This window comes from Phyllobates terribilis, unplaced genomic scaffold (genome assembly GCF_046119375.1).
Source record: "Phyllobates terribilis strain yellow unplaced genomic scaffold, ASM4611937v1 Scaffold_4__5_contigs__length_816908805, whole genome shotgun sequence".
NCBI lineage: Eukaryota > Metazoa > Chordata > Amphibia > Anura > Dendrobatidae > Phyllobates > Phyllobates terribilis.
Window position 1 is genome coordinate 766,624,418 of NW_027362764.1, and position 12,240 is coordinate 766,636,657.

At 48.0% G+C, this 12,240-nt stretch overlaps 1 protein-coding gene across 2 annotated transcripts in view; it reads left to right on the forward strand.

The window, feature by feature from the left end:
- The window catches only part of KHDRBS3 (KH RNA binding domain containing, signal transduction associated 3), a 176,696-nt gene that overhangs the window by 119,586 nt on the left and 44,870 nt on the right, over positions 1 to 12,240 (forward strand). For both annotated transcript variants that reach the window (XM_073676802.1, XM_073676803.1), the window contains 2 exons: positions 9,406 to 9,545; positions 12,000 to 12,186. In XM_073676802.1, the coding sequence (XP_073532903.1) occupies positions 9,406 to 9,545; positions 12,000 to 12,186 (327 nt within the window). The remainder of the gene's footprint in view (positions 1 to 9,405; positions 9,546 to 11,999; positions 12,187 to 12,240) is intronic.

A 12,240-nucleotide genomic window follows, 5' to 3' on the forward strand; every position in this document is an offset into this window, starting at 1 on the left:
AGCTCGGGCCGAGCTCACCGTGATACATGGGTGCTCGACCCAAGCAATGAGCCCAATGTTAGTCTATGGGAGACCCGAGCATTTTTGCAGCGGCACCCCCGGCAGTCTGTAGAAGGCCTAAAAAGTGCCCAAAACGATAGTGACAGTGCTCAAATAACATGGGGAAAGCATGGAGATCGCCCCAGGAAGCATTTCTGACCCCCAGGTCACTGCTGTCAACAACGTGGTCAGAGGTATTAAACCACTTTTACGGGCTCACAATAAAACGTTCAAAAACGAAACAAACTGTTTTCCTATATGTTAAGGAACCTTTCCAGGGTAAAGACTTGTGTATAAGGTAAAATAAATAACCAGAAACAAAAATACTCCTCCACACCTTGGGCTATGTTCACAAGTAGCATTTTTTTATGCGTTTTTGCACTTTTGTATTGCTTTCAACCGTGACTAATGCATTCACCGGGAAATGTCATTTTAACATTTTACAACCTTATCTGGCCATGTGCTGTGTGACACATGCATACAGTGCTGAAAAGACATGGGAACAGCATGGGGAAGACCCCTGGAAGCACCTGACACCCAGGTCACTGCCTAAAAGTGTGCCCATCAGAAGTGATCCTTTCCGCATCAGAAGATGCAGACTTGCAACTATCCCCGTGCAAGTCCTTGTCCCAGGGCAGTGTTCAATTGTACCTCCCCCATTCCTTGCGATGCAAGCGCAAGTATGCAGCCTGCCACCCACCCACCCCCAGGCTGCAATACCATACTGCTAGCTTGCTTGCATTTGAAATTGGGCCTTTTAGGCATGTGGAAGCAGATGCTGGCCACCATGTCATGGCTGCATCGGCGGCCTGGTATCCATACTCAGTCCCCAGCCGCCCGGCGGCCGTGTGTCCATGCTCGGTCCCCAGCTGCCAGGGGGTGGTCGGGTGTCCATACTCAGTCCCCAGTCACCCCTATTTCTCCTGGGAACTTCCCCCACACTTTTCTTAGCCTTGCCTGCTTTAGGGCAGCATTGGACCTGGCTTCTCCATCAGGGGAGTTGAGAGTGCCAAGGTGAGGAACATGATGAAGATGATCGAAGTTAGCATCTGCTTTGTTTTCTTGGAATGCAAGCGCATGTATGTATTAGTGGCTAGGCCTAAGTGGGTCAGCATTTTGGCGCATATCCTACCTCCTCTGAGGATTGCTGGATGTTTTCCTGCTACTATCCCAGTTCTATGACTCCCGTTAAAACAAAGCTTCAGGTGATAAATGATGGATGAGGTGGTGGCAAAGGAGGAAGAGCAGGAGGAACAGGGACCATTCACATCAATATCAGGCCAGTCAACCACACATGTCTTGTAGGATATGTTTCTGTACTAAAAGGAGCTGTTCGGCTACACAGTTAGAGGGCATACATTTAGTGCAATGCCTACCAAAAATGTTGAGGCACTCCAATGCCCCTTGGAAGTGACATGGAGGTCAGAGGGCATTAACTAAACCATTTTTTCCATTTATAGCAACTGGGTCTCCTGTGCACTGATGGCCTAAGCAGTGAATGGAAGGCTTTCCAAAAATTGAGGAACTGCAATGCCCCTTGAAACAGACGTGGATTACAGCATACTAAAAACCTTCCACCCATTATTGGGGAGTGGGTCTCCCTTAGTGTTCACCTACGCATTGAAAAGCAAAAGCTGGCTAAAATTAGGAGGAAATGCAATGCCCGTTTGAAGAGTCGTGGAGGTTAGAGTTAATTAAAACCAACATTTCAATGCCCCTTGGAAGAGCTGTGGAGTTCAGAGTGGTTTAACAAGACGTTTTTAATGCCACTTGGAAGAGACGTGGAGGTCGCAGTAGCTTTAACAAGACTGTTTTAATGCCCCTTGGAAAAGTGGTGGAGGTTGCAGTAGCTTAAGATTATTTTAATGCCCCTTACAAGAGCCATGCAGTACAGCATATTAAAAACATTATTCCCATTATTGGGGAGTGGGTCTCCCATAGTCTTTGCCTATCCATTCCAAGCAAAAGCTGCCAAAAATTAGGACGGAGGAACTTGCAATGCTGGCAACACAGACCACGGTCACCCTGGTGGTATAGTGGTGGTGGAGGCTGAGGATAAGGAGAAGAGCAAAAAAACAGTCGAAATGAGGAAGCGTATACCCATATGTGGGTGTGAAGCGGTGCATGGGAATACACCTCCCGAAATAACTCTGCTGTCATTTGGTGGTGATGAGAAGTCTGCCCAATCCAGCCCTTGTTCATTTTGATAAGGGTCAGCTTGTCAGCATTGTCAGTTAACAGGCGAGTGCGCTTATCAGTTATAATTCCCCCAGTGGCACTAAAAACATGCTCTGATAACACGATAGCGACAGGGCAGGCCAGGACCTCCAAGGCGTACAGAGCGAGTTCATTCCAAGTGTCCAGCTTGGATACCCAATAATTAAAAGGCACAGAGGAATCACGGAGGACGCTGTTACTGTCGGAAAGGTACTCCCTCACCATCTTTTGAAACTTTCCACTCCTTGTGAGAGTACCCCTTGCCTCAGGGCCTGTAAGCTGGGCGGGTCTCAGAAAACTGTCCCAGAACGTTGACAGTGTTCCCCTGCCTCTGCTGGATTGGAGTTGCGTCTCTCATCTGTACGCCTTGGTTGGTCAACGAACTGTGACCTCTGCCGCTAGTGTGTTCAGATGGGAACTTTTTTAAGAGTTCTGCAGCAAGGGCCTTCTGGTACTGCCCCATTTTTGTAGACCTCTCCACCTCAGGAATAAGAGAGTGAAAGTTCTCCTTGTAGCGGGGGACTAAAAGTGTCACCAACCAGTAATGACTGTCACCCAACATTTTGACAACGCGAGGGTCACTGTTCAGGCAGCGTAACATAGTTAGCCATGCGTGCCAGACTGGTAACGGGCAAGACTTCCATGTCCTCACCAAGATGACGACTGACTATGCTCTCTTCCTCTTCTTCCTATTCCTCTTCATCCTCCTCCCCCTGTCCTCGGGCCTCCCACGCTGTACTGACTGTATGACAGTTGTAGAGGTACTACCGTCTACAGCGCATGATACCAGCTCCTCCTCCTCCTCCTCCTCCTCCTCTTCTCCCTCATTGTCCCCCAATGCACGTTGGGATGAGATGAGGCTGGGCTGTGTGTAATCGCCCATTACGGCTTCTTGATCCATCTCCTCATACTCTGGCTGCAATGCCTCCTCCTCTGCAGAGAGCTTTGCAAAAGACAGACAAGTGGAATGCTGACACTAATGATGGCATCATCGCCACTCACCATCTTGGTGGACTCCTCAAAGTTTTGTCAAGATAGTACATAGGTCAGATATCCAGGTCCACTCCTGAGGTCTTATGTGTGGAGTCTGACCTGAATATCGATGGCCTTGTTGCAGCTGGTACTCCACAACTGATCTCTTCTGCTCACAAATGCTTTGCAACATGTGGAGGGTAGAGTTCCAACATGTGGGGACATCACACACCAGTCGGTGTGCTGGAAGCTGCAAATGTTGCTGCAACACAGCAAGGGCATCGGAAGCTGTAGCCGACTTCCGAAAATGAACTGACAGGCGGCGTACTTTGACGAGCAGATCTGGCTACTTGGGGTACGATTTAAGAAACCGTGGACCACTAGATTAAGCACATGAGCCAGGCATGGTACGTGTGATCTCGCCTCGCCTCAGAGCCGCCACCAGGTTACGGCCATTGTCACACACTACCATGCCTGAATGTAGGTTCAGCGGTCTCAGCCACAGATCTGCCTGCTCTTTCACAGCTGTCCACAACTCACAAGCAGTGTGAGGTTTCTCACCTAAGCTTATGAGTTTCAGCACAGCCTGTTGCCGCTTGGCTGAGGCAGTACTGCAGTGCTTCCAGCTTGTAACTGATGTGGTGATATCTGAGATAGAGGCTGAATATGAGGAGGAGGAGGATGATGCGCAGCAGCTGTACACTGTGGGGGCAACTCTGACTGGCATAGGGCCCGCAATCCTTGGTGTGGGGAGGATGTGTTCCGTCCCAAGGTCCGACTGGGTCCCGGCTTCCTCTATGTTTACCCAGTGTGCCATCAGGGAGATGTACCGTCCCTGGCCACAAGCACTTGTCCACGTGTCTGTTGTCAGGTGGACTCTCCCAGTAACTGCGTTGTTGAGGGCACGGCAGAGGTTTTGGGACACGTGCTTGTGTAGTGCGGGGATGGCACACCGGGCAAAATAGTGTCGGCTGGGGACCGAGTACCGAGGGACGGCCACCGCCATAAGGTTGCGGAAGGATTCCATCTCCACCAGCCTAAAAGGCAGCATTTCCAACGCAAGCAGTCGTGAAATGTGCGAATTTAGGACTGTGGCCTGTGGGGCATTGGCTGCGAATTTCCGCTTTCATTCAAATGTCTGGGATATGGACAATTGAACGCTGCGGTTGGACGTGGACGTTGATGCTGTTTCTTGAGAAACTGCCATAACAAGTGAAGACTGAGAGGAGGAGGCATCTTTGCATGCAGTATGGACAGGCGATTGCCTTGCACGCACAACAGGGGGTTCTATTACACGCACAACAGCGGAAGAAGCAGTGGTGACACCCGCTGACACTGGTCGTGGACCCTGTGGTTCGCCCAACAAAGTCGGGTGCTTTGTTGACATGTGCTTGATCATGCTAGTGGTGGTCAGGCTGGTAGCTTTGTCACCCCTGCTGATGCTAGCATGGCAGGTGGTACAAATGGCCTTTTTGGGGTTATCAGCAGAGATTTTTAAAAAATTCCAGACTCTGGAAGACCTACCGGTTGTACTGGTGACGTCCCTCGTGTTGGTGTTACGTGGAACTGTTGCCTGCCTTCTGTGTGCGGCCACCAGACTGCTTCTTCCTGCCTGTTGGGGTACTCTGCCTCCCTCCCCCTGTGTGCTGCTGGCCTCGCTCTGCGTGTCCTCCTGCCACGTTGGGTCAGTTACTAGATCATCCACCACCTCCTCATTGTAACATCCCTGGCGGCATGCTTGCATAGTGCACCACCTCCCACTATGCAAGACCGCATTCTTATTTTTCAGTCTAGCCTGCAAATCTTGCTCCAGTTCATGCTGTGTGCATGTCTCTCGACTGACTGCTTAGGACGGCGGCCCAGTTACTTCCTGATTCTTATAGCTGCTGTGGGTGCACCCCTAATGCGTCTTCAGCCTATTGCTGTGAGTCACTGGATATTTAAAACCCCTCCACCCAATAAGAGGTGCCTGAGCAACACTAACATTCAGTGTGCTCCTTGACTCTGAAGTTGCCAGGTCCAGCTCTGCTTCTTGTCTGTTTCCACCACTCTGGGGGCTGTATACCCAGGCTCGTTCTTATATCTCATTGCAGTAGCAGTTCCTTTCCGAACTTTATCCTAGCCTGTTACCTGTTTTTTCCTTTGTCTGTACTTTCCCTTTTCCTGCAGTATCTGAACCTGCACCTAACTCCAACTTGTTGTCTATGTACTTCTGTTTGTGAGTTTTGTGTCCACTCGCTACTTCATAGTAAGTACCTTGTGTGTATCTGGTTCTGCTTGTCCCTTTTCCCTTCCTCTGTATCCATCTCCTGTGTTCTAGCCATCTTGCTGCATTTTCCAGTCTGTTCCATGTGAACTGAGCCCTGTCCTCTCTGCCTGCACCTTCAGCCCTGTTCTGCTCTGCCTTGTCCACTGCACCTGCGGTTTCACTCCGCTCTGTCTTGCCCACCGCTCCGGCGGTTTCTCTCTGCTCTGACTTACCCACCGCTCCGGCGGTTCCGCTCTGCTCTGCCTTGTCCACCGCACCTGCGGTTTCTCTCTGCTCTGTCATGCCCACCACACCTGCGGTTTCTCTCTGCTCTGTCATGCCCACCGCTCCGGCGGTTTCTCTCTGCTCTGCCTTGTCCACCGCTCCGGCGGTTCCGCTATGCTCTGCCTTGTCCACCGCTCCGGCGGTTCCGCTCTGCTCTGCCTTGTCCACCGCTCCGGCGGTTCCGCTCTGCTCTGCCTTGTCCACCGCACCTGCGGTTTTCGCTCCGCTCTGCTTGCTCACCGCACCAGCAGTTCCTCTCTGCTCTGCCTTGTCCTCCGCTCCGGTGGTTTCACTTTACTCTGCTTGTCTACTGCATCTGCAGCTCTGTACCTGTCTCCCAGTCTGTACTGTACCCTATCCAGCCTGCGCTACAACCTGCTAGTACCTCCCTGTCTGCCCTCCAGCCGTGCTTGCCAGTGCCCACCTGTCCGCATACCAGCCATGCTTGCCAGTGCCCACCTGTCTGCATACCAGCCGTGCTTGCCAGTGCCCACCTGTCCGCATACCAGCCGTGCTTGCCAGTGCCCACCTGTCCGCATACCAGCCGTGCTTGCCAGTGCCCACCTGTCCGCATACCAGCCGTGCTTGCCAGTGCCCACTTGTCTGCATACCAGCCGTACTTGCCAATATCCACCTGCCTGTATTCCAGTCTAACCTGCCTGTTCCTGCGTTCCCCAGTGTGGGTCAACATCTGTGACCGGGGTCTGACCTGGAGTCGCACCTGGTCCCTCTGCTCGGTTCTTCCTTGGTCCACGGAGTCGACTAAGCCGTCGTGCGACCTTGTCGGATCGGGTTGATACTTAGATACGCCCCTCCAGGCACTCCTTGGTTCATGGTACAGTGGGATCACTAATCACGCTCACGGCAGTCAGTCCGGGCGCGAGCGTGACACTCCTCTTTCACTTGTGCACAACGATCCTCCTGCTCACTTCGTGGCAATTGTCTCGTCATCGTCCACCTCTTGTGACAAATTGCCAGTGTCGACTTCCTCTGGCCCTGGCTGTTCAAATATTTGGGCATCGCTACATGGGATCTCCTCTTCCACCACTTTAAGCGGAGCAGGCGAGGGGCACAAATATAGAAATGGACCAGTGAACAGCTCTTCAGAGTGTCCAAGTGTGGGATCAGTTGCTGTCTGACGACACTCGGCATGGTGGGAGGAAGGAGCATCAGGGTGAGGAGGAGTATGCGGTCGAGACTCACGGCTACTAAAACTTGACCGTGTGGAAGACAGACCGGAGGTGGTGGTTCCCAGGTAACTGGAAGTATTATCTGCTATCCAATTAATAACCTGTTCACACTGATCAGTTCGCAATATTGGTGTTGTGTGCTTCCCTAGTAATTCGGTCTAGAAGTGGGAGCGAGAAGATGTGGCTGTTGGTTGTGGCACATTTTCACCTTGGCCACGGCCCCGTCGTCTACACGCACCATCACCAGAACGTCCAGTTCCACATCCCTTGCCACGCGCCTTGCCCATTGTAAATGAAGTAAAATGGCTTACACTCGCACTATCAATGGAAAAAGGGTAATAAAAAGGAGATTAGAACCGTGGAACTGCAAAACCACAGTTCTAGTTATCTGGCCTACACCAGACTCTTTTAAACAGATATATTGGTGTCTGAACAGTCAAGGAGACACTATTACTGTTTTTTTTGGGGGGAAAAAATGCCAAAAGGTTAATAAGACGCGTATTTGTACAGTCTGAGGAAAAAAAATAAATACAGGATTTAGATAAAATAAAAATGGACTTTTCCTGGCCCCTGAGACCGGGGAATGAGTCTAGCAATTTGACCAACAGGAGCACACAGGAATGTAATGCAGCGTTTGCTGGTATAACCACTGTGTCTCCTATACAGCCTGCCTGCCTGATATCTGGGATGGATATTAGTCTTGAGACGGACTGTTTGTTTGATTTGGCAGGCTTTAGAGACCCTACACTACCTATTTCGCACTATATATCTCTCCCTAACTCAGCAGCACTCTTCCTACACTGTCTGATCCGGAGCGACTGTGTCCAAGATGGCGGCGCCCGGTTTTAAATACTCGAGGTGACGCTGTGCGGCCAGCCAATCACTGTAATGCCCACAAACAACATGTCTGTAGCATTACAGTGACTGTCTGGCAATCCCTGCATGTTCATTGGCTCTGTAAAGAGTGCCAAACATGCAGGTTGGAGACCCGAGCTCCCTCCCGGAAATGCTCGGTGCTCGCCGAACATCCCGAGTAGTGAGATGCTCGGACGAGTACCGAGCAGTGTCGAGCATGCTCGCTCAACACTAATAATGATCCTAAACACACATCAAAATCTACAATAGGCAACCTCTAGGTACTAACCATGCAGGGTGCCAAAACTTCTGCATTGGCCCATTTTCCTTTGTGTTATTTTTAAAATGTAGAAGATCATAAAATAAATACATATACCATATTTTGCGGATTATAAGACACACCCCAAATTTTGGGGATGAAGATAGGAAAAAATTTTTTTTTTAATAAACCAGTGCATATTATCAGCTTACATGAGGGGTGGCGTTGGTAGAGCTGGGTCCCAGGGTTGCCAGCTGGCTGAGGCCGGAGATGCTGCGGGGTGCCGGACATGCTGCAGGGTCAGGACGGAGTGTTCAGAGGCGGCTGCAGGCCCCATGCGGTCTCCCAAGTTCTGCACTGGAGGTATTCGGTGGTTCAGGGGCTCCGCCGGCATCTTGTGGCAGCCGGAGCCCCAGACCTTCCGTACTGTCCTATGTGATGGACTCCGGGAAAATGGCCTCCGGCGGCTCATGCTCAGATTTAGATCTCGGGAAACGAGATCATTTTCCTGTGGTCCATCACATAGGACAGTATGGAAGGTCCGGGGGTCCTGACCCCGCAGCATATTCGGCACCCTATCTGCATGTCCGGGACCCGCTCCAATTAAGCCGGTAAGTAGATTTCGCTTTCTAGGACACACCCCTGTTTTCCCCCCAAATCTGGGAGAAAAAGTGTCGTATAAAGCGAAAAATACGGTATATTTTTACCTAAAATACAAAGGAAATGTGTCATCTTTAACTTTAGGCCTTTTAGAGATCATTTCATCTTTAGCTTGCTTAACTGTTCACAATAACAGTAATTTTGACCAGGGGTGTCAAAACTTTTAAATGCCACTGTGTGTGTGTGTGTCTGTGTGTACGTGTGTGTACGTATGTATATCAATTTTATATACATATACTGATATTTTTAAACATTGTGTTAAATAAATAATTAATTTGCACTCTGTGACCCATCTAAACTGTCAATATTAAAGTAATACATAAATTAAGCGAAAATAGTAACCTTAGTTGAAAAAACCCAAGTGCTCGTCCATTGGGTTTTTGGTCTCGTCTACTTTGACCGTAGATGTTACATTGAATATTTAGAGCATGTTTTATTGATTTATGCCTGGGAGTCCGAGGAGAACACAACCTGCGTAATGCATGAAGCTTGTTTCTTAAGTAATGTTAGAATAAACTATAAGAAATGGAAGTTTCATCCAAATACAATGTTAGCAAGTGAAATTGAAATGTCGAGTTCAAGTCTCATGTTGACATTTATAAATGTTCAGTTGTACAAAACAGGGGGGAAAAGCGTTTCCATTTCTTAATGCTGTTTTGTTTTTACTCTTGCATGCATAGGATTACAATGATGAAATCAGACAAGCACAGCTGCAAGAACTTACCTACTTAAATGGTGGCTCTGAAAATGACGAAGTCCCAGTAGTCCGCAGCAAGCCGTCAGTCCGTGCCCGGGGAACACCGGTCACAGCACTGTCTAGGTAAGAATTTGTCTATGGAAATAATAAGCACTGACAGGTTTTTTCAGGCACTTAGCTGTAGCGTATTGATGACATAGAAGGATTTTTTTATCCTTTTATTTTGCCTTAACATATCCCTAGATGACCAGTCAAACAAAAAAAAGCATGATGTTATAATCTGTCAGAAGATAGTTATGTGTCAACCATTGGTTATGTGAATTGCAACCTGTTGAGATTTTGGCTGACGTGTGGTAGGACAACTTACTCGGTCGCTTTCGGAAGTAGACTCAGAAACCGGGTTTTCTCTGCAGGCTTTATTGTGTGGTATAAAGCCCTGCAGCTCCAACAAAATAAATGATAGCACAGTCCATAGGGATGTAGGCTTCTCCCACACAGTTTGTAGCCCAGCCTTCAGCTCCTTCCTGACATATGGCTTTCCACTCTGGAGACTTTGCCTCTCCAAACTCAACACCAGAAAAAAAAAGGTGACTGAGCATTTAAATTTGCTCAGCCACACCCTGAGGGGAGGTAGTATGAATGGCTTCCCACCCTCTTTGCCATTCACAAAAAGCAAACCCTTTAAGTGAGTTAACCCCCAGCATATAACATGCTGGTAGAAAGTTTGTAGGTTTCAGTTCACACAGGCTAGCAGCTGGAGTGACACATACCTCCCCTTGTATAGAACACTGTTGGCTGTCACACATGTTATGATAATGTATTGAATTTACCTCATGAGAAATTTCTGTATTTGCTCACTACAATAGTGATGGTTAGGCCACAGCCCCACTATCAGTATTTGGTCAGTATTCGGTCAGTATTTTTTCTCAGGAGTAGGAGCCAAAACCAGGAGTAGTTGATAAATGCAGAATTGGTGCACTTGTTTCTATTATCTTTTCTCTGATGGAACCAAAACCAGGTGAGGAACAAACTCCTTGAAGAAATACTGACCAAATCCTGATAGTGGGGCCGTGGCCTGAGAATGTAATCTACAAACCCTATATTTACTGTATAATCTTAAAAGGAGGAAGCTGAGGAGTTTTCCGCATGCTGTAATTAATGAATTGACTTTAAAGGGGTTGTTCATTACTCGGACAACCTCTTCTCAATCCTTATGCTTCTCTCCAGTAAAATAACACTTATAATTACATCCGGTGCTGGCTCCATTCCATCAGTGTCGGCACTGGCTCTCCCGGAGCTCGACTGACTTAATGTCACGCTGTCCCAACAGCCAATCACTTATTGCTTCACGCTCACAGCCTTAAGACAAATCTAGACCTTTGGTGAGAGTGGGAGATGTGGCTGGTTTCTCACTTCCTCCAGATATCAATTATATTTGTAGGCGAGGAGAATTAAGCCAGCGCTGATTGGCCACGGGATTGCGTCACATAATAATGTCACGCAATCCCTGGAAGAGCCAGTACCAACACCGCTGGAACGGTGCTGTCATCATAGGTGAGTATAAGTGCTATTATTTTACAAGGGGGAAACACAGGGCTTCAGAAGGGGTTGTTCGAGTATGCAATGATTAAGAACTCATAGTTCGAAACGCGTTTGCTGATGTCCTCCTAAGGTTGTTTTTAAAAGATTTTTTTCATGACCTAATAAAGAAATTGATTTTAGAAGAATTGCTCAGCTGGACTTCCCTGGTTTCCTATTTAACCCCTTTTAATAGCATAGTATACAATAAGCTCTGAAGCTCCCCTTAGTGGTAGTTGGAAGTAGCTAGAACTTGATCATTTATCAATAAGAAGGAAAATGGAGATGTGCACTATAATAAAAAATGCAAAATAGATAACTGCAATATGTTAAAGGAATATTAAAAACAAACTGCTTCAAAAATATGGACAATTTATTCCTCAATGTCTGCCTTTCCTTTGGTTTCATTTTTCCTAACTGATACAATTAATTGTGGGAAACAAGTAAATAAATCTTTGCCTTATTAGTTTAGCCAGGTCTTTCTCACTGTCCTAGGTGTGACTTTAAGACATTTGCCTGCAGCAGGAGCCTCCCCCCTCTTTCTGTTTGCAGTATGAAAAAAAGATTAAGTCCTGCCCCTTAAACCCCTTGACTAAGCTCCTCCAACTCAGCCAGTCAGTAGCTGAAAATGGAAAGGATCTGCAGGATATAAACCCATGTGTTCTCTCCAGGATTGTTTTGCAAGATCTTCTGATTGCTTTTATTCATTCCTTTGTTTAGTAATAAAAATAGTTAATTATTAGATATTCCCTTTGAGTTAAACATACATTTTAATATTGTGAATACCATTCAGTCACAAAGCATTAGTCAGAGCTGTAGTTTGGCTTTTTTTCCACCATCGGCAAGGGTCCAGTTTGCTTTTTCTTGTCCTGTATATAAATACTGACCAACGTAAAATGACTGGTTTATCACTCGATGTAGATGCTGTGGTTGCCTCCCTAATCTTTACTTCTGCATATGTATCGAGGGCCTATAAACGTACCACTCCTATTGTTACAGGGGTCGTGGAGGAGTACCACCACCGACAGCAGGGGTACCAAGAGGAGCTCCAGCGCCTAGAGGCGTAACCCCAGCAAGAGTACCATCCACAAGAGCTAGAGGACTTCTCGCCTCAAGAGCAAGGGGAATACCCCATCCAGCGGGGTATCGACCACCGCCACCAGCACAGGACACTTACGGTGAATATGTGAGTATTACACTAAATGTAGCATTTCTAATACTCCATGTTGAGGAATAAAGT